This window comes from Dermochelys coriacea, chromosome 2 (assembly GCF_009764565.3).
Source record: "Dermochelys coriacea isolate rDerCor1 chromosome 2, rDerCor1.pri.v4, whole genome shotgun sequence".
Lineage (NCBI taxonomy): Eukaryota > Metazoa > Chordata > Testudines > Dermochelyidae > Dermochelys > Dermochelys coriacea.
In genome coordinates this window covers 235,346,366-235,369,632 of record NC_050069.1, presented here as the reverse complement: position 1 = coordinate 235,369,632, position 23,267 = coordinate 235,346,366, and the positions used below count along the sequence as shown (strand labels likewise).

The 23,267-nt window shown below is 43.7% G+C and overlaps 1 protein-coding gene across 6 annotated transcripts in view; it reads left to right on the top strand.

Moving 5' to 3' along the window:
* C2H10orf67 (chromosome 2 C10orf67 homolog) overlaps window positions 1-23,267 on the top strand; it is a 168,865-nt gene that overhangs the window by 136,391 nt on the left and 9,207 nt on the right. For all 6 annotated transcript variants that reach the window (XM_043509453.1, XM_043509452.1, XM_043509451.1 and 3 more), the window contains 2 exons: window positions 1,745-1,828; window positions 8,485-8,584. In XM_043509453.1, the coding sequence (XP_043365388.1) occupies window positions 1,745-1,828; window positions 8,485-8,584 (184 nt within the window). The remainder of the gene's footprint in view (window positions 1-1,744; window positions 1,829-8,484; window positions 8,585-23,267) is intronic.

Genomic DNA, 23,267 nt, shown 5'->3' with positions numbered 1-23,267 from the left:
TTCATTTTCATCATCTGAGTCAGATGCCACCAGCGGAAGATTAATTTTCTTTTTTGGTGGTTCAGGTGATGTAGTTTCCACATCGGAGTGTTGCTCTTTTAAGACATCTTTAAAGCAAGCTCCATACCTTGTCCCTCTCAGATTTTGGAAGGCACTTCAGATTCTTATACCTTGGGTAGAGTGCTGTATCTATCTTTAGAAATCTCATATTGGTACCTTCTTTGCATTTTGTCAAACCTGAAGTGAAAGTGTTCTTAAAATGAACAACATGTCCTGGATCATCATCTGAGACTGCTATAACGTGAAATATATGGCAGAATGTGGGTAAAACAGAACCGGCGGCATACAATTCTCCCCCCAAGGAGTTCATTAATTTAATTAATGTATTTTTTTTGTAATGAGCATCATCAGCATGGAAGTATGTCCTCTGGAATGGTGGCTGAAGAATGAAGGGGCATATAAATGTTTAGCATATCTGACATGTAAATACCTTGCAATGCTGGCTACAAAAATCCCAAGTGAACAGCTGTTCTCACTTCAGGTGACATTGTAAATAAAAAGCAGGCAGCATTTTCTCCCATAGATGTAAACAAACTTGTTTGTCTTGGCAGTTGGCTGAACAAGAAGTAGGACTGAATGGACTTATAGGCAGACATGCCAAACTCATGGGGGGGGGGAACCCCACAGAAAATGGGCTTGTTTTTTGCTTAATTGGCTTGTGAGTTGCTTGTTGGCTAGTTTTTGGCTTGTAGCTTGTTGCTGCTTTTTTTTTTTTGGATCGGTTCCCGGGAAGCAGGGGCAAGTGGGGGAGAGATCCACGGGTGCACAGCGGGCCCACCACAGTCCCAGACTGCATGCCAGGGGGATCTAATCTCATAGAGTGTTGGGGTTCTTAGGGATTGGCTTGTTTTGGCATTGTTTTGAAATGGGATTAGCTTGATTTTTGGCTTATTGTGAAAGTCAGGGTGCTTATTTAACACACAAAAGTTGGCAGCTGTGCTTATAGGCTATAAAGTTTTACATTTTGTTTTTGAGAGTATTTAAGTAACAACAAAATAATCTACATTTGTAAATTGCACTTTCACTAACAGGGAGATTGCACTACAATACTCATATGAGGTGAATTGAAAAATACTGTTTCTTTTGTTTATCATTTTTACAGTGCAAATATTTGTAATAAATATAAAGTGAACACTGTACACTTTGTATTCTGTGTTGTAATTGAAGTCAATATATTTTAAAATGTAGAAAAACATCCAAAATATTTAATAAATTTCAACTGAGATTCTATTGTTTAACAGTGTGATTAATCGTGATGAATTTTTTTAATCGCAATTAATTTTTTTAGTTAATCTCATGAGCTAACTGTGATTAATCAACAGCCGTAGTGAAAACCAAATGCTCAACTTCTTGACACTGATGCAATTAAAAATTCAATTATAATAGTTGCACATATATTGCGTTTTTGCACTGATACATATTGTTTATTGCATAAGGTCACATATAAAGTCCAGCTGTGAACATATTCGATTCTACATGTAAAAGAGCTGTTTTTTTACTTTAGCAATATTTGAACTGGGTTTTGTGTGTCATTACTGTATGCAACCTCCCCATTTAGTCAGATGAACAAAACATTGCATGCTATTTCAGTATTTTATTATTGAAGCTTCGTTGTTTGTGAGCATACATGGTCTTAAATTATGTTTTCTTGAAATATGCTTAACATGTTTTTGGTGTTTTACAGCTTCCTGTTCCTCTCTATATTGAAACTGGTACAAGCCAAATAAATGAACGAAGGGGTGCTTTTTATTTACCTTTTTCACCATTGGTATGTAACTTCTTTTTTCATTAAATGTAACTATTTTAAAAAAATTTGTGAATACTACAAGTGTATAGTAGAATTTTCTGACAATTTTGAAAAGTAAATTTTTTACATAGCAAGGAGTCAACAAAAAATCTGTGATTTTCACAATGAAAAAAATTCTAGTGATTCTTTTGACCACTTATATCTGACAATTGTTTATTGCATATATAAGAAAATTCACTATACATGTGTGCATTTTAACATGTAGTTGTGAATGTTGTAATTTACATTCACTTTTACTTTTTCAGAACTTAGACAAATGATCTATATTGAATAATGATTTATGATAGAAGATCTATAGAATATCTAAGGCCAACATTGAATTGAATAACATTTAACAATAAAATTTGTATGTCCCTTTTTAAAATTAGAAAATTGAATAACAAATAATTTATTGTTAAAATTGCTATACATAATTCAAGAAAAGACATCATAAGGTTACAAAAACAGTTCTAGTCTTCCGTCTTAACATTCAGTTAATACAGATCAAAAATTTAAAAAGAATGATTCTCAATGGCAGGCATCTGAATAACCTTAACTCTACCCTTTTAACAAGACATTAGCAACAGCAACAAACTCTTAATGAACCTTATCCCTTTATCATGTAGCTCTCTCAGAACTGTAAATGAAAATTTAAAAAGTGTATAGGTACTGTATCTCAAATAGCAAATGGGTATTAAATGACTTATTAAGTATTCAATGACTTAGTATATAGGTATGTCAAATAGCAATCTTTTCTTACTGAGAAAAATAGTTCACTATACCCCTAATTTGACAACTGTAATTAGAGAGTAAGGTACTGAATAGACTAAACATAATCCTTAAACCAGATAATAAAACTTTCCTTATTACCTTTAAAAAAACCTGTTCATGTGATAGTAAACCACCACACTTGTTACTATAGAAGAATATACACAAAATATTCAATTTATTATTTAGAATGTGTGACAGAGCTCCTTCTCTGCCTCAGTGGGTTCTGCGCTTCCACTTAGCGGTGGGCCAGGGTATTCCTCTCTACCTCAGAATTTTCCCACATCCCTGGGCTTGCTGTCCTGAGCAGGATTCCTCCCTGACGGCGGAGGCAGAGGGGAGCCTCTTAGTCTCCGGGCGGGGTGGTAACAAACCAGGCACCTAGTTCAGTCTCTCCCCTCCAGTGAGGTCTCTTCCCTCAGACCTCCATGGCCCAGAAGGGCTGTTCAACCTGTTGGGTAGGATTTCCCCTTCCCTTCGCCTCTGTACCTGTGGAGTTTTCCCTCCTGGTGTTCGTCAGCATCCTCACCACCCAGCTCTCTAGTAGCAAGCTTTCCTCCCACAACTCCTATCACACACCCCTATCTGGCTGGAGGGGAGGCTTTTAACAGGTTCTGGCAGACCCTTGATTGGCCCCAGGTGTCCTAATTAACCTAGAGCAACCTCTGTTCAGTTACCAAGGGAAAAGGGACCTGCTTATCCAGGGGCTAATATACCTGCCTTCCAGCACTCTCCTCTAGCCATCTGGCCTGACCCTGTCACATATCCCTCCCCTCTGCTCACCACCATGGGGTTTGGCAACTTGGGTTGCTAGACAGTGTATCCAGGACAGGCCATCCGCATCACCCTGGCGGCTTCCGGTTGTGTGTTGTATGTATAAGTGGAACGGTTGGAGGGTCAAGAACCATCTGATCGCCCTGGCATTCTTCTTTTTGTTCTGTTGCATCCACTAGAGGGGAGTACGGTCGGTCATGAGGACAAATCGCCGGCCTAGCAGGTAATATTGTAGAGTTTCCATGGCTCACTTAATGGTGAGGCACTCCATCTCTACTGCTGCATATTTCTGTTCCCTCAGAAGGAGTTTTCTGCTAAGGTAAAGGATTGGGTGTTCGTCTTCTTTGACCATCTGTGACAGGACAGCCCACAACCCCACTTTGTATGCCTCCATCTGTAAAATGAATTCTTTAGTAAAGTCTGGGGCTATGAGTACAGAGTTGCTACAGAGGGCTGTCCGCAGGTCTGTGAATGCCCCTTCTGCCACATCGGTCCATCTCACCATGTCAGGTCCATCAGGGGACTTGCCCTGGTGGCGAAGTGGGGAATAAATCACCGGTAGTACCCCACTACGTCTAGGAATGCTCAGGTTTGTTTTTTCTGGTTTGGCTGGGGCCAATTTTGGATCGCTTCCAACTTATTTAGTTGGGGCTTTACCACACCTCTCGCTACAATGTATCCTAGATATTTAGCCTCCACTAGCCCTATGGCGCACTGGGCAGGATTGGCTGTGAGGCCAGCGCGCCTTAGGATATTCAGCACTGCTTCTATCTTTTCCAGGTGGGCCTCCTAGTCTGAGGCATGGATAATCATGGAGTCCAGGTAGTCCTTGGCCCGCCCCGCTTCCCGCAGCCCCCATTGGCCTGGAATGGCGAACTGCAGCCAATGGGAGTTGTGATCGGCCAAACCTGTGGACGCTGCAGGCCACGTGCCAAAGGTTGCTGATCCCTGGGCTAGAGGAATCTGCCAATACCCCTTTGTGAAATCCAGGGTGGTCAGGAGCCTCACGTTGCCCAATCGGTCAACTAACACGTCTATGTGGGGTATAAGGTATGCATAAAACTGGGATACCTCTTTCAACCGGCAAAAGTCATTGCAGAAACTTGTGGTGCCGTCGAGTTTGGGCACCAGCATGATCAGGCTGGACCACTGACTGTGGGATTCCTTGATGACTCCTAATTCCAACATTCTCTTCACTTTGGCCTTGACATCCTCCCTTTTGGCCACTAGGACCCGTATCGTCACCTTTTCCCCGGGGTTTGTGAGGATGTGGTGATATGCCTCGGTCATCTGGCCTGATCTCATAGAGAACGCATCCTGGTTCCAGCTGACCATCTTGGATGCCTCGGTCTTGTGATCTGGCGTCAACTCTGGGGATATCCTCACCTGCTCGGGCTGGCTGCTTTCCTGGGGCCGGGTGTCTTGGGTGACTACACATGTCTCTCAGGCATGCCAAGACTTCAGGAGGTTGACATGTTAGACCTACTCTTGTTTTAGGCGTCCCAGCTGTCAGACCTTATAGTTCACCTCTCCCACAGGTCTGACCACTTGGTAGGGCCCTTGCCACTGGGACAAGAGCTTACTCTCTGCCGTGGGTACCAATACCTTCACCCAGTCTCCAGGTTGGAACCGTCGAACCTTTGCTTGGAGGTTGTAGTGATCTCATTGGGCCTCCTGTGCTTTCTCCAAGTGCTCCCATATGATAGGGGTGACTCACGCTATCCGGTCTCTCATTTGTAGCACATGCTCAGTTATGTTTCTCGCCACATTGGGTTCTTCCTCTCAGATCTCCCTGGCTACGTCTAATACGCCACGGGGGTGGCGCCCGTATAATAGCTTGAAGCGGGAAAACCCAGTGGAAGCCTGAGAAACCTCCTGGATGGCGAACATGAGATGAGGCAATAGTGTGTCCCAATCTTTTTCGTCCTGACTTACCACCTTCCTTATCATGGCTTTGAGGGACATGTTGAACCTTTCCATGAGACCATCAGTGTGCAGGTAGTAGACATGGAGTAGAGCACATAGGTCCTTCATCAATTTTGACAAGAAAGGGGTCCCTTGGTCGGCCAGTATCTCCTTTGGCAGCCCTACACGGGCAAAGATCTCCACTAGCTCCTTTGCTATCAACTTGGAGGCCGTGTTCCATGGGGAATGGTTTCCAGGTACTGGGTGGCATAATCCAGGACAACAAGCACATGCTGGTGGCCTCAGGTCGTCTTCTTCAGGGGGCCCACCAAGTCCATGGCTGTCCATTCAAATGGGATTTCTATGATTGGCAGAGGCACTAAAGGTGCCCTCAAGTGGGGACGGGGACTGTGTTGCTGACACTCGGGGCAAGAGGCACAATACCGCTGGATTTCTTTGTGTATTCCTGGCCAGAAGAACCTTCATAGGATTCGTGCCAGGGTTTTCTCTGCCCCTAGGTGCCCTCCAAAAAGGTGACTTTGGGCAAGGATTAACACCGCCCTCAGGTGATTTCATGGTACCAGGAGCTGATGTACTTCCTGCCCCTGCATTTGTATGACTTGGTACAGGAGATCCTTCTTGATCATGAAGTAGGGTCCTGGTCCCCGGGCCTTTCTGTCTATGGATATCCCATCTATCTCAGCCATCTCCTTCCTGATGTTATCATATCTCAGGTCTTCTGCCTGGTCAAGCCCAAAATTCTCTCTATCAGAACTAACCTGCCCAAGCTCCAGGGGGCCTGGCTCTGCCCCCTCTGCCAGCTTGGTGGCGTCACGGTTGGGACCAGCCTCGGGTCCCTTTCCCGCTGGAGCGGACTCCATATCTGCTGCCCATGTCTGCATGCCTATGAGTGCGGCCTTCTGGCCCTGGATCAGAATCCAGGTTCCCAACGCCTTAGCTGCCCTCCTTTCCTGTTTGGAATTCCTGACCCTCCTGGGAATGGGGAACAGATCCTGAGATATGTCAGAGAAAATCAGGGGGTGGCATTCTGCTGTGGATGATTCATTAATTTCAGGATGCTCTCCTTCCTCCAACCCCTCTGGTGGGAGCAAGCTTCCAAACCCTGGGAAATCTCTCCCTGTGAGTACAGGGTATGGGAGTTTAGGGTATGGGAACCCCAGTAATGTTCCCCTGGATCTCAATCTTTACCGGGATAGTGGGGTAATAACTAACTGCCCCATGGACAAGCGCCATGGTCTCTACCCCATTCAGTTTCATCGGCCTTGTATATTTATGTGGCATTACCGCAATCCCCACAAAGTGGATTAGGATGCACTGGTCTTCCCAGTTCCCCAGGTTACACTGCATGGGCTCCTCAGCGCTGGGACACCGGGCTGGTATGTGCCCCAACTCTCTGCATGCATAATATCTATACATGGCCCTAGTCACCCCCCTGTCCTTTGGGCTAGGGGGACTGGCCCCACAGTCCTCTTTGCCCAGGTCACTCTGTCCCTTCATGGCCCCTGGCTGGTCCTTGGCTCCCCTCTTCTCCCACCTAGACCTTCCTAGGTGCTCGGTTGTCCGAATTCCCAGATCGGGGCCAATCGTTTGATTCAGAATGAATCTTCCCTAGGTGATCATGAAAGTTCCCTGGCTATTATCCATCTCTCCACCAGTGCAACCACCTCGTCATAGGAGGAGGGGTCATTCTGGCTCACCCCTGCATCAAGGTCTGGTGGCAGTCCCCTCGTGTACTGGTCTATGATCAGAATCTCCTCAGGACTATCGGCCTTGGGTTGCAGCCACTTCCGTGCAAGGTGGGTGAGGTCAAATAGTTGGGATCTTGGAGGCTTGGTCTGTTCGTAGCTCCACTTGTGATACCTCTCGGCCCGCACCGCTGCCATCACCCGCAAATGGGCCAGGATCTCCGCTTTCAATTGGGGGTAGTCAGACACCACTTCTATAGGCATATCATGGTAAGCCTTCTGGGCCTCCCCACACAAAAAGGAGGTGACGATGTCAGCCCACTGGTCCTGGGGCCAGGCTTTACACAATGCAGACCTTTCAAAGGTAACGAGGTACGCTTCCACATAGTCTTCCACAGTCATCTTTGGTTGGTAACCGGTGGCCTTTAGGGCTCGCGTCCCATTGGGCCCATGGGCTAGAGTGGTCAGGGCTTTCAGTTGGTTCATCACCTCTCACAGGTGGGCTCGGTCCTGGGCAGCCTGATTCATCAGCAATTGGTTGGTCTCGTGCTGCAACCCCATTGATTCCTGCTGGGCTGTTGTCTGGGATTAGGTGGCCTCCTGCTGGTCACTGTGGCCTGTACAAGTGCCTTCACCACATTGTCCATTGTGGTGAGGACAAGAAAATCCCCCTTTTCTCCTTTTTTGGCTTAGTCTGCTGCACTGTCACACAATCCCACCACTGACACCAGTTGTGACAGAGCTCCTTCTCTGCCTCGGAGGGTTCTGTGCTTCCACATAGTAGTGGGCCAGGGTATTCCTCTCAACCTCAGAATTCCCCCACACCCCTGGGCTTGCTGTCCATACCTTGCCTGAGCAGGGTTCCTCCCTACTTATCCTGAGACTAATATACCTGCCTTCCAGCACTCTTTTGTAACCATCTGGCCTGACCCTGTCACAAATGTTAAAAAGATCTGTAAGAGACCATTCCCCTTCTAAAAAAATCAAAAGAAGTATTAACACTATTTCCATGGAAGTTGAACCAGGCCAAAAAATGGTAACACAAAAACTAGGGCAGATTTATGGTTATTTAAATGCTCCTCACTGAGAATATTTCAGTATTTGTTTGCAACATGTTGTAGTTATTATAGAGCCTAGAAACTGTAGTCATAGACCAAGACCCCCAGTGTGCTAGGTGCTGTACATACACAGAACAAAAAGATGGTCCCTACTCCAAATAGCTTACAATCTAAGTATAAAACAAGACACAGCAGGTTGATCTACACAAACAAGGGAATACAAAGAATCAGTGAGACATGGCTGGTGTCAGAATTGTTTGTGTAACTTCCTATTTCCACTCTTTATAGTATTTGATGGTTTTATGGATGCTTTTATATCTTTGCTTGAATTTCACACAATAACTTTAAATGTAACTTAACAAGTTTCTTGTTATTTAATCAACCAATAGCTTTTAATCAGCCTTAATGAAAAAATGTTTCATACTAGCCCCAGATACATTCCCAGTCTACTGCAGAGATGGAAGAAACAGATCTTAATATTGTAAAAATTCCAACCGGAACAGAAACGTGCTCTTTGTATGAAGATGGTAAGTATGACATTTTTTAGGAAAAATAATATACTTTGTAATTTTATTTTATGGGAAAACAGACTGATAGGAATCCTGTTCCTTCAATTCCATTCACACTGAAAATGTTTACATAAAAACTAAGTAGAGCTTTATAAGAACTTCAATTAAATTATTGTTGTTTGTTATGAAACAGGAAATAATATTATAGCAGGGTGGTCACCCTTCTCCAGCCCTGAAGGGCTTAAAACATCCCTGGGGACCCAAAAGGAATTAAAAGCAGCCAAGCTAGGCTGATTGGGGAAGCAGCCACAGGTTTGGCCAGCTCAATCAGGGCCCAGCTGGCCCTTATAAGAGGGCTGGGGGCATCTCTCTCTAGCCCTGGAGGGGGAAGGGCTAGCTGCCTAGGAGCAAGGTATTTGAAGTAGAGCAGTGCTGGGGAAGGATAAGAGGAGCTGAGGTGCTCCAGCCTAGTAAAACCTCAGGCTGCAGGCCTTGTTGAAGGCCTACAGAGGTACTGGGGCTTCAGAAATACAGCCTGGGAATAGGCAAAGGCAGCAGATCCTAACTCCTTGCCAATGATGAGTGGTCATTACAGACTGCAATCTGCCCCAGGGAGCAGAGGCTAAAGGTGACTGGCAGTAGCCACTGAGGTGAGGTGGGTTTAGAGAGTTGGGGGTTCCCCTGGGAGGGGAGACCCAGCATGTGGGAGTACTGCTGGGGCAGAACCCTGATGTAAAAGGGGCACTGGGGTCTGGGAGGGACATGGAGGCCTGAGGCATGTGAGCCACCAGCCTTCAGAGGGTGCTCTGGGCTGGACAAGAGCTAATTCCCAAGATGACCAGCAGGAGGTGCCACACTGGTGAGTATGGACCATGCTGCAAATATATTTTTAAATGCAATGCAGCAGATTGACAAGAAGCTAAATACAATTAACTACTTCTCTTGTAAAAGTTAGGAGCATTATGCATTCATTTTGTCTTGTATGCAGTTTGTCAACTATTTGTTCAATCAGATCTCCTGGGCTCTGATTCAACAAAGCACTTAAGCACATGCTTAACTTTAAGCATGTGAGTGGTCCCTGGACTTCAATGAATTATCCACATGCTTAAAGTTAAGCACGTGCTTTAAGCGTTTTGCTGGATCAAGGCTTTAGTATGCATGCTTTCCACTAATAGTACTAACATTGAAACTAGCTACCATTCCTGCCTTTTGTAAGTATAGATGCATCATTCTGGATGCTTGACTGCCATTTAAGTATTCTCTGTCTTTGGTTAGATTGATAAGTAGCAAAATCTGTTTAAAGTTTTACATTTGGCATTGTTCTGCTGTTTATCCCACTTCCATAACTCTTCTCCAGTTCTTTCTCTTATTCGCACAAGTTCAAGCAAAACCTACATGAGGTTTTGGAAGTGAAACTTATCAAGTCAGGAATATAGAAGTAGCATTTCAAAATGGAGTCCTCCATGTCAGTAAGGTTGGCAGTTAGCTCTGGGAACTTCATTTCTTCAGAGGACCTGCAAAATATCCATATGTATTTATCCATTGTTGTCATAGGTTTCTAATCCTGTCATTAGGACCTCTAATCTACCTTGCTGTTTGACCTTGGCTCCAATGTTATTTACCAAAATGATAGTAAGTATTGGCAGCCATTGACAGAGACAACTATACTAGTGTACTCTGATGGAGGGCCAACCAGAGCCCTGACACTTCCACTCAGACTCTGCTGTTGTTTGAGCCTAGGAACTAAACAATCACATAGCTGACTTCTTTATTCATGGCTTCTGATCTATATGGGCACAATTTTCAGTGTAAAAGTGCCAGACTAAAATAAATAAATTAAAGATTGCCACATTCAAGATTACTTGTATCTGCTACATTTAGAGGTCTCCGATCAGGAGCTGACTCCTTGAATCAGTTCTGACCCAGGTCTCTGTTTTTATTTCTCTTGGGAAAAGTGGATTCACCATCCTGAAGTTTTAAGATCAAAGGTGGTTATCCCAAAAGGAATCAATTCTTATCCGGGGCAGAAGATGCAAAGAAACAATTATGAACCTAAATAAAACACATTAGTCTTTAAATAGACTTTAAAGCAGGAGCATAGACAACTATTTTTATTTGAGGGAGCTGGAGTTAAAAAAAAAAAATAGCAGTTGAATATTGTGTTACACTATCTAATTACTGTAGCAACAACAGTCTCCTGATAACTCAGTTTGTTCTAATCAGCCCAGGTGGGGGTACAGTTGTCTGATGGTCTCAGCTGCTGATGGTCTCTTTGTCAGCTGGCTCTTGGTAGCTGAGGCCAGCTTTTAGGTATGTCCTGCAGCAGGCCCTGGCTCCTTTCTTCTCTGTCAGGGAAGTGGTTTAGCAAGCAGGGTCTCCTCTTCTTGTGAAGAGGAATTCTGTGGGCCGGTGTAAGGCTCACCTGTCTGTGCTTCTCCCACTCTTTCTGCAGCCAGGCTAGCCATTTCCCTCCTTCTCCACAAAGACCACTGATTATCTCTCTTGGGGTTGTGGAAGTTTCTGAGTGTGAGACTCTGTTTGGTATGTGCTATGTGCACTAGCTGGTTTTCTGTTAGTCTGTGTTTGTTTTTGTTTGTTGCTGTTTCTTTGTTTTAGGGGTGTTGTGTTCCTACCCTTTTTTCCTTTGGATGGGGGGGGTGTTTCCTCCATTGGGCCAACTTCAGATGGGTTTAGTGGCTTGACCCCCAAGAATGGGATTCAGTGTGTGCCTGCTGTCTCCTACGCTGTGCAGTTTGCTGTGTGTAGGTAAGACTATTGGCTGTGCTAATATAAAACCTAATTGGCTGTGCTAATATAAAATCTGGTGCCACCGGACACCCTGTTGTTAATATCAAATTTGCAGTGATTTTCCTGACCAACAGCAGTTTGTAAATCATTTCGTACAGGAGGGATTTTTGAGTCAAGGAATCTTTTTTTGTTCCAGTTTTTTCCTTATTTATTCCTGCTACTAAAATAGATTTTTTTTTTCCAATGCACCCTTCCCCCTTCATTGACAACGAGACCCTAGTATCTGATCTCTTTCATTGTTTCTGCTATTAGGATTATTCTGTTGGATTGCAAGAACCCAAATGTGAAACATGTTATGTCATTCCAGCCCCAGGCTTAAATAACCTGAACAGCTCTTCAACCTGTTTTTAAAGGTGCAATAGATGGAGTGGATTATACAGTGTTTGCTATCTCTGAAAAGCTGAAATGTTTCTTGTGTGGTGACCCTGGTCAATTGAGGGCTTACTACTTATGTACAACTGGCTCTGGATTCCCCGGTAAGAATATGGTACCCTAGGATAGCGTTGAGGGGTTGGGACACCAAAGGACCAGCAGGAGACAGAGCCTGCATCTGCATGGCCAGACTATTCCCTCTGCCCATGTGGTCTGCCACTGTCCAAGGAGCAGCACTCCCCAGAGAAACTCTCTGTTATGACCCCATCACTTATGCCTGGACAGAAGATAGCCTGGAAGTTGTGGAGCTTCTCCTTACAGAGCAAGCAGTCACACATTATAGAGATGGGGGTGAAGAACGGACCAATAAAATAGATTTATGCGGGACTATTTCTAAAAGGGCTAGGAATTTGGAGGCCCCTGAGCTTCTGGCTGTGGCTGAGGATGAAGCTGTGTGCCCTAAGAAGAATTGCTTTGCTGTGGGTGGTGGATCCATGACTGGAGCTCCCAGTGCGGTGCTGCCTTCCCCTGGCACGGTGAGCCCTCAAGCCCCCAATCCTGCATGCTACAGTGATGACAACAGGTCCCAGCCTGGGGCTGTGCTGCCTATCACTGTTGGGGAAAATAGATATGCCAGCTTCTTCCACTGAATCTCTCTCCTTGTGTAACATTCTCATTATTCACAAGGCAGTTCAATGTTCTTCTAAGCTGGCAGAGTCTGAGAGAGGTAGAGAGGACGATGATGATCTCTCTCTGATTCCTCACTAATTCCTGATATCTCAGCCCATCACTAGATAGGAAGGGTGAGTACAGTGTGCAGAAGATTAGTGACTTCTTGTATAGTACTAAAGGGAAGCGGGGAATTGAGGTCAAGGCCTGTTTTCCTGACTTACAGCACTTTGTTCACTCAGCTACTCTTGTCTTAAGTGATACCTTGGGTGATCATAGGAAACATTTCCATCTCAAAAAGTTGCTGAGTATTTTGAGGAAGTATGCCTCCCATTGACTTTTTTTTTTTCTCAAGTACTTCCCTTTCCGTTGTTTCTCTCCGCTCCTTGGCGCTCTCCTTCTAGTCTCTGCAGTGCTGCTCAACTTTGGCTCTGCAAATATGAATGGATTCTGGGATGGTCATAAAAGGGCACAACTCTTTGAATTTCTCAGACAAAAATGGGCTGATGTCCTTTTGCAAGAGACATGCTCAGACCCTGATAATCAGGAGAACTGAAGGAATGAGAAGGGGAAGCTTTTTTGAGCCATGGCTCCAATGTCACTGCTGGGGTCGCTGTTCTCTTTTACCAGGCTGTGGGGACACAGATCCTCTCTGTGAAGGAGATTGTGCAGGCCAGCTCCTCAAAGTGGAGACGCATGTTGGCAGTGTTTTTAATCTTTTTACTGTGTATGCACCCACACTGCGGCAAGACAGTGTCTCCTTTTTGCAAACACTTGCACATGCCATGTTTGACTGTGACCCGTCTTGGAAGGGGATTTCATTTTCACTGTTTGTTTTAGACAGGAACCATGAGGAGCTACACCCTCAGTCATCCAGGGAATTGTATAGTCTCCTATAGACCTTTTTGGGCTAATAGATGTTTGGAAGTTCTCCAACCCACTGTTTGGCAGTACTTTTGGCTGAAAGCTACTCCCAGCCACATCTCAGGGGCTAGATTGGATCGCTTTTATACCATGAAGGCCAGTGTGAATACGTTTGTTCAGTCTTCCATGTCTCCCGCTCACTTGTCTGATCATTATTATGTCTCTATCAGCGTGCGTCTCCTTCTTCCTGTCTGTCCTTCCCATTGGCACTTTAATACCAAATTGTTACAGGACTTGAATTTCACCCAGATAGTCGCAGTGCTCTGGGAGGGCTGGCGGCAGAAGAAGCCCCTTTGAGTCATGGAGAGAGTAGTGGTATGTCATGAAAGTCTAGATCAAACTGTTTTGCCAGTGGTATACCCAGGCTACCACATGGTCCTTGCATGAGGCCATGTATGCCCGAGAATGAGATATCTTGGACCTTCATGTGGGGAACCCAGTGCTGACTCACCAAACTCTAACTGAGAAGTACTGACTCCTGAGATGCTTGCTGGAAGAGAAGGTGAAGGATGCCCTAGTTCAGTCCTTAGTATCCAGCTGCATGGCCTTGATACTCCCACAAGGTTTTTTGTGGGGTTGGAGAAAAAGACTGCAGATTGTCAGCAGGTCTCTTGTCTCTGGCTGCCAAATGGTTATTTGATGACTGAGCTAGCTGAGATCTGGAAAGCAGCTCTTTCCTTTTACAGTACTGTGTATTTGTCTGAATCCTGTGATATGCTGGCAATGGCAGAGCTGTACTAGGGCTTACCCCACCTAACTGGTGATGTGCAGTGGTGCCTAGATGCAGGAGCTTTCTGTTGCAGTCCAGCAGCTCTCTATGGGCAATGCCCCCTGTACTGATGGGCTGCCATCTGAATTCTACAAACATTCCATAAACCTGGATGCCCCATAATCTCAGGCATCGGCACTCTTACAACAGGATTATCTGGCTATTTGGACTCTCCTCAGACCCTACGCTACCAGCACTCCTAGCTATCTTCGAGACCCCACCGAGTTACTGAAGAAATTACAGTGCATTGGTGATCTTCCTGAAAACACCATCCTGGCCACCATGGATGTAAAAGCTCTTTACACCAATATTCCACATGAGAATGGACTACAAGCTGTCAAGAACAGTGTCCCTGATGAGGCCACAGCACACCTGGTGGCTGAGCTTTGTGACTTTGTCCTCACCCACAACCATTTCAGATTTGGGGACAACCTATACCTTCAAGTAAGTGGCACTGCGATGGGTACCTGCATGGCCCCACAGTATGCCAACATTTTTATGGCTGACTTGGAATAACACTTCCTCAGCTCTCATTCCCTAGCACCCTTCCTCTACTTGCACTACATTGATGACATCATCATCATATGGACCCACAGGAAGGAGGCCCTTGAAGAATTCCACCTGGATTTCAACAATTTCCACCCCACCATCAACCTCAGCCTGGACCAGTCCACACAAGACACACTTTCTGGACACTACAGTGCAAATAAGGGGTGGTCACATAAACACCACCCTATACTGGAAACCTACTGACCGCTATACTTACCTACATGCCTTCAACTTCCATCCAGGACACCTCACACGATCCATTGTCTACAGCCAAGGCCTAAGCTACAACCAAATTTGCTCCAATCCCTCAGACAGAGAGACACACCTACAAAATCTTTATCAAACATTTTTAAAACTCCAATACCCACGTGGGGAAGTGAGGAAACAGATTGACAAAGCGAGATGGGTACCCAGAAGTCACCTACTACAGGACAGGCCCAACAAGGAAAATAACAACACCAGGGGCAATCACGTACAGCCCCCAGCTAAAACCTCTCTAGCACATTATCAACGATCTACAACCTATCCTGGAAAATGATCACTCACTCACAGACCTTGGGAGGCAGGCTAGTCCTCACTTACAGACAGCCCCCCCCAACCTGAAACCAATACTCACCCACAACTACACACCACAGAAACACTAACTCAGGAACCAATCCCTATAGCAAACCTCGTTGCCTACTCTGTCCCCCCATCATACCCCATACTTTAGTGACACCATCTGAGGCCCCAACCACATCAGCCACACCGTCGGAGGCTCATTCACCTGCACGTCTACTAATGTTATGTATGCCATCATGTGCCAGCAATGCCCCTCTGCCATGTACATTGGCCAAACCAGACAGTCCCTATGTAAAAGAATAAATGGACACAAATTGGACATCAGGAACGGTAACATACAAAAGCCAGTAGGAGAACACTTCAATCTTCCTGGACATTCTATAACAGATTTAAAAGTAGCTATACTTGAACAAAAAAACTTCAGAAATGGACTTCAAAGAGAAACAGCAGAACTAAAATTCATTTGCAAATTTAACACCATTAATTTGGGCTTGAATAGGGACTGGATGTGGTTGGCTCATTACAAAAGCAGCTTTGCCTCTCCTGGAATTGACACCTCCTCATCAATTATTGGGAGTGGACTACATCCACCCTGATCGAATTGGCCCTGTCAACACTGGTTCCCCACTTGTGAGGTAACTCCCTTCTCTTCATGTATCGGTATATAATGTCTGCATCTGTAATTGTCACTCCATGCATCTGAAGAAGTGGTTTTTTACCCATGAAAGCTTATGCCCAAATCTGTTAGTCTTTAAGGTGCTGTCATAAATATAAAGGGAAGGGTAAACACCTTTTAAAATCCGTCCTGGCCAGAGGATAACCTCACTGGCACCTGACCAACATGACCAATGAGGAGACAAGATACTTTTAAAGCTGGGGGGGGGGGGAGAACAAAGGCTCTCTCTGTCTATGTGATGCTTTTGCTGGGAACAGAAAAGAAATGGAGTCTTAGAACTTAGTAAGTAAGCTAGCTAGATAAGCATTAGATTCTGTTTTGTTTAAATGGCTGATAAAATAAGCTGTGCTGAATGGAATGGATATTCCCGTTTTTGTGTCTTTTTGTAACTTAAGGTTTTGCCTAGAAGGATTCTCTGTGTTTTTAATCTGATTACCCTGTAAGGTATTTACTATCCTGATTATACAGAGGTGATCCTTTTTTACTTTTTTTTTTTTTCTTCAATTAAAATTCTTCTAAGAACCTGATTGCTTTTTTTCATTGTTCTTAAGATCCAAGGGTTTGGGTCTGGGTTCACCTATGCAAATTGGTGAGGATTTTTATCAAGCCTTCCCCAGGAAAGGGGGTATAGGGTTTGGGGAGGATTTGGGGGGGGGGGGAAGACATTTCCAAGCGGGCTCTTTCCCAGTTAGGCGCTTGGTGGTGGCAGCAATAAAGTCCAAGGGCAAAAGGTAAAATAGTTTGTACCTTGGGGAAGTTTTAACCTAAGCTGGTAAAAATAAGCTTAGGGGGTTTTCATGCAGGTCCCCACATCTGTACCCTAGACTTCAGAGTGGAGAAGGAACCTTGACAGGTGCCACTGGACTCCTTGTTGTTTTTGTGGATACAGACTAACACAGCTACCCTCAATACTAGAAACATTTCTGACATCTTATTGACCCTGACTTATTTCTAATGATGCTGGAGTGTATCAAGGAGAAAGCCACCCCTTAGCTGCTGTTGGGCAGTGATTACCCTGCTGCACAAAAAAGGAGACCTCTGTGATTTTTCAGAATTGTAAGCATATTTTCTTTCTCTGCTTCAGTTATAAGATTTTATCCAGGGACTTAGCCAACCAGCTGAAGGATCGTTTGGGCACTTTGATTCATCCTGATCAAACATATTCTGTTCCTAGCTCCTGTATTTTTAATAATTTGTTCTTAATTCGTGGTGTCCTTTTTGGACGTTCTTTTCAGGGATGGGTTTTGGTTGCTAGCAATATGTGGCCTCAGTGTTGTAGCACCAGCTGGTGTGTCTGGATCCTCCTCCAGGACCAGATTCAGCACATCAACCAAAAAAAAAAACTTTTTTGATTAAATGGTTGCCACTGGTTACACCCTGCTTTGCTGCTGTTGCCATTAGATGAAGGTGGCTGGGGCTTATTGGCCTGGACAGTGGGGTGGCGGCTTTTTGCATCCAGTCTGTTCAACTGTTGCTGTACTTGGACTCCCTGCTGGCCTGGAAGACCCTTGCCCTCTCTGTCCTCCATCATGTTGGGGGATGGGATTTGACTTTCACATTTTCTTGTTGGCACCTGGTTGATTACAAAGTTTAAGATTTGCCTCCATTCTATAATGGCCTTTTTAATGCCTGGTGACGGCTCTTCAGTGCCCAGCCTGACCAGACATTTTTAGCTTGTGGTCTTGAGAGACACGGTGTTTCAGCCTATTTTTATTTTCTGAAGGTCTTTCCACCAGGAGCCTGTCTTCTGCCTTTACTCAGGCTGGACTGACAAGCTGCCCCACCTGATTGTTCCTTGTTTGTCATGCTGGAAATCAGCAGCAGCTTTTGAGGCTCAGACCAGAAATCAGTCTGTGTTTTTTGGATAAGGTTCTTGCTGAATTCCATGTGGCACTCCTTAAACAGGCTACTCAGCATTTGCAAAAAGTTTTTGCAGGAACTGTCCTTCAAGTGCGGGAACCCTCTGTTCCCATCACTGGTTGCCTTCTCTTCTGTGGATGAGATTCTTGTGCACCCAGGCAGTTAGTTGTCCTGGAAGGGTCTGGTAAATGTTTTTGTAGCCATGATCACGAAGCAGCTTTGTGGTATGTATGTCAAGATGTGGCATTATGCCACCCTCTCTGTTCTCCCTGATACAACCCGGAGGATGGCTCTGTCCCTGGGTTACTTTGTCCTCAGCTTGGAGGATGCTGTAGAAATCTCCTCATTCTAAGTACTCTGGTGACTTGCATTGGAGGGTCCTGCACAGCATCATAGCAACCAAACATTTTGTGAGTATGTCGGTCCTGATGCGTCTGTGCAGTGCTCTTTCTGTTTAGCCTCAGACATGGTGTTTCCTTTTTTCCTTCATTGCCCCCATTTGATTCCTCTCGTTTTTGTTTTTCAGCAGCTTTTCAACAGTTTGGGACTGGTTTTCTTCTGTTTGTTCTGGGAGCAAGATACAGTGCTCACGTTCAGCAGGTTTCATTCCTGGCTAATACTTTTTTCTGGGTTAGGCAAAAATTAGCTATTCTAAAATCTCTCTAGAACTGAATAGCCAGGGTAGAAGACTGTGATGTGCTAGGGCTGTTCCACACGTAGATTGTGGCCCAGCTGCAGATCAATCACACCTTTTATAAATTACTTGTAACCTGGATAACTTTTGGTTGATTTGGTGTGTTAACAATATTAGAATGAACTTGGTGGTGATGAAGCTTTAGTGATGCATGTTGAAGGTGGTTTCATTTTATTTCACTCATATCATTCTGTGTAAATATGGTAATTTTTATAACCTTTTTAGTAGTTTTTAATGAGTTTTGTGAATAAAGTTTTTCATGTCACCCCTTCCCCTCTGCATGAGGACTTTTGATCCCTTCTCTTTTAGTATCAGGTGTAACAATCAGATGGCCACACGAGGAACCACAAATTATGTCTACTCATTGGAATGGGTATGCTTTGAATTTGGCACGACAGGATGCTATTGAAAATAATACTATTCTAAGATACTCTTAAAAAGAAAAGGAGTACTTGTGGCACCTTAGAGACTAACAAATTTATTAGAGCATAAGCTTTCGTGACCTACAGCTCACTTCATCGGATGCATTTGGGCACCAAATGCATCCGATGAAGTGAGCTGTAGCTCAGGAAAGCTTATGCTCTAATAAATTTGTTAGTCTCTAAGGTGCCACAAGTACTCCTTTTCTTTTTGCGAATACAGACTAACACGGCTGCTACTCTGAAACCTAAGATACTCTTGTAACTGTTTTTAAAATTAATTTAGCAGGGTTTTTTTTGTAATTACCCAAATAAGTTGCTATATTTCAGGACATTAAATATGTAGTGTTAAGTACATCACCAGGTATCCATGTCCTCTATCCAACAAGAGGGACTCTCTGAGAAGCAGTATTGGTTACAATTTCTCAGAACTACCTTACCTTGTGCATACTTCATAACTTCTCAAGTTGCAACAAAAGATCCTGAAATAAGAGTTTGAATTGGTGGCACAGAAACTGCTCTGTTTGAGCTAAACTTCCTCTTTGGTATTGAACTATGACAAAAAGTCCTAAACATGGTAGACAATCTGACAACCCAAAACTCTGCAAGGGTTGGACTTTTCAGCAACAGAAGGACAGTCTTGTATGAAAATGACTGACTCACTTCAGTCCATCGGATCAGAAGAAAGTGATTTATTCTGGGAGCAAATCCCCCAGAAAAGTTTTAATTTGGAGAAAGTCCAGAATGCCTGAGCTTCCAAGGAAGAGAAATTACCAAGAAAATGTAAATAGAAACAGGTGAACCCATCTACCCAAATTCAGTAAAGGAATTTTATAAGTACATCTGCTTTGAAGTAATTGATTTTTTTTTTTTTTACATTGTCTAGAATTCAATCAAAACTCAAACAGGCTACAAAATCATTCAAAATCTTGAAGCTCTCACAACCTAGCCAAATATGACAGAAATGTGAGATGAAGACATGCTTTGGGGATATGGTTCTGAAATCGGCCAGGATTGACTAGATTATTCGGATTCATCTGTTTCAAATAAGCTTTAATCTTCCAGAGGGATTGTTGAAGTCAGTTCAGAAATATATCTGTTCACCCAGCCAAGCCAAACAGCTGTTTTCAGAAGTGGTGAAGTTGGTAAAAATTATTATGGTGGTACCAGCTACGAATGTTCTAAGTAAGAATAGTTTCAGTGCTCTACTTAGTATTAAAACATGGCTTCAATCCACAGTGTAAGACTCGTAGCTTAACTGGTGTATGATTTTACCTATATTCAAGGAGAAAACTGATAGCTTTCAAAACCTGTAGAAGAATTAATTTCAAGAAGCCCAGTGTAAAGATCATTGTCTGTAACCTTTTTTTCAGTTATGCAAGGCATTCTTTTTACTTGTGTTTAAAAAAAAAAAAAGTAATGCTTTATTGAGTAGTTTTGTATCATGACTAAACTTGTCTTTGATAATGTCAGACAATTGAGCTCCTGTTCAAGATTCTTTCCTTTATTTGTTTGTTGTAGTACCTGATTTTTTTGGTGGGGTAGTGTGTGTGTGTGTGTGTGTGTGTGTGTGTTGGGGGGGGGGGGGGGGGAAGGACTAAAGTACCCAGAAGTCCCCAGTTGTCTCTGCCCATGCAAAGTAGACATCCACCTAAGCATACAGTAGTATTTGTAACATAATTGAATGCTGCCTTGCATTACTTGCATATGAAAGTAATTTTGATTTTAAAATCAGAGCTTTGTAATGCTTTGCTTTCATATCTTAATAGATTAAGTCCAGAAGGGACAATTATCATCTAGTCTGACTTCCTGCATAACACAATCAGATTATTGATAAATGTAGGTGTTAACCCTGGTGCTCTAGACCCAGTGGTTCTCAATCTTTCCAGACTACTAGACCCCTTTCAGGAGTCTGATTTGTCTTGTGTATCCCCAAGTTTCACCTCACTTAAGCTACTTGCTTACAAAATCAGACATAAAAAGACAAGTGTCACAGCACACTATTACTGAATAATTGTTTCCTTTCTAATTTTTCCCATATAATCAATTGGAATATAAATATTGTACTTGCATTTCAGTGTGTAGTGTATATAGAGCAGTATAAACAAGTCTCTTTGTCTGGATGAAATTTTAATTTTTACTGACTTCGCTAGTGCTTTTAATGTAGCCTGTTAACTAGACAATATCTAGAAGAGTTGATGTACCCCTTGGAAGACTTCTGTGTACCCACCAGAGGTACACGTACCCCTGGTTGAGAACCACTGCTCTAGACAAATTCCTGCTCAGGTAGTCGCCTGCCTACCTAAATTCCCCCCTCTTTTTTTTTTTTTTTTTTTTTTTTTTTTCCCAATTAGATACAGGATTTGCACTTCTGTCCGCTATTTTGTTCTGTTGCTATGCACTGTGTGACAAAGTCAGGCCAGATGGCTGCAAGAGGGTCTGGGAAAACAGGTATGTTGGTCCTAGAATTCTAAAGGCCCTTTTTCCTACAAGCTGGCAATGGGTTACTTCAGGTCAATTAGGGACACCTGAGTCCAATTAAGGGCTGCCTGAAACCTGTTAAAATCTCTCTCCTGGAGAGAGAGAGAGAGAGAGAGAGAGAGAGAGGCTTCTCCAGCATGAGACTGCGGCCCTCCCCATAGGGGAGACACCCCAAACCCAGGCCTGTGTAGGGGAAGAACTGACACCCCAGGGGCCAGCGAGAGGACAACACTTGCCCCAGGGAAAGGTATTCCCCTCTTGTTTTGGTGCTTTATAGACTTGTTCCCCTTTGTTTGGCAGAGGAGCACTCCTCGGGCCTGCCCTGAGGCCTACTGGAAAGGCTCTAAGAAACAAACTCCAAAGAGGGAAGACAGATGCTCCAGAGTGGGGGGGGCTGATTTACCCCAGGCCCTGTCGGAGGAGGGAGTGCTAAGCCCGGCAAGGCAGAAGGGGTGCCTTGCCACAACTGTTAAGTTCCACTGCACTCTGGAGGTAGCTGTATTTAAATTTTGGGGTGAGATTATCCATTTGTGTATACTGTACAGTCTGCTGAAAGGCACCATATAACACCATGTATAGCAAATGAGAAATTAAGCAATCCAGTAGGTGGAAAATTTCAGAACAATTAAATCATGTTTCAGCTGCAAAGCATCAGGCATAAGACATTAAATTTAAATGTCCCAAAAGCCAGCTATCAACTAGAAATATCCTGTCTGACATCTCATGTTATGAAAATGAATTGCTTCATCAAAATAAAAGAAGGTGTTAGACCCAGGCATCTTTGAGAAACTCCAACTATGTCCAAAGCTTAGGGCTTGTCCACACAGACTAAATGGGTGACAAGCTGGGGTGTAAATCTACAGCACATTAAGTCACATGTGGACCCTGCTACTGTGTACTAAAAGTTTTGGAGTTTGCTATGGAGTCCACATGGCAACTGAGTGCAGGCCAATCTAGTACACAATCTAGTAAAATCTAGTAGTTTTACGCTCTACTTTGCCACACACTAAGAAGTCTCTGTGTGGACAAGCCCTTAACTGTCCTTTTATCATAGATAATTGGAAACTTTCCAATAGCGTGCACAAACTTGTTATGTATTATAGTATGAAATCTTTCTTTTTCTTTACAATTATAGTTCTGAAAGGGGATGGCTCACTAAAACAACTGATTTTCAGTGAGATAAGGAACTTCAAGAAGAAAGAGAATCATTCTTATAAAATTACATATTTACTCCTGTTTGTTCCCTAACTTGCCCTACTCTATCTGTGAAAATGTGCTTGGCGGTCTGATCCTGCATTGAAGTCCATGCCAAAGCTCCTATTGACCCTAATGGTGCACAATCCAGCCCTTGTTCTTATCCCTTTCCACCTCTTGCCAAACCATATTTAACTCTAGCCTTTCAGCACCATGGACACTCTGCACTGTTCATGCATTCTTTCAGCAAAGTACACTTTCCTAGTCTGAAACTTACTTTTTGTAACCACATATTTTCTAAAGCCAATTCTGAACAGAAATTATGGTCAGTCTATATTATTCATAGTTAGTGGTGGCCTTTTGTTCATCTTCCAGGGAGCTGTGGCTTGTTTAATTCAGAAGACTTGGATCTCTTGGTACCGTTTATCTTGTTTGTTTTTAGAATAAATCTTTTTTTCTTTTTGCAAAAATCAAACAAATAACACAAAATAGTTATCTCCTAATACATTTGACTTAAGTGTAAGGATCAGAGGGAGCATTGCATTCAGATAAGACTGATGATGATTAACAATTTTAGCCCTTTTTCAGTGTGAAGATTATCTGTAAATACTTATTTTAAGCATGTATAAATTATTTAGAATTGCTCAGATATTTTGTGCAAATATATATCAACCTATAGCTTGTTTACTATTACTATGACTGTTTGGATTGTACAACTGGACACC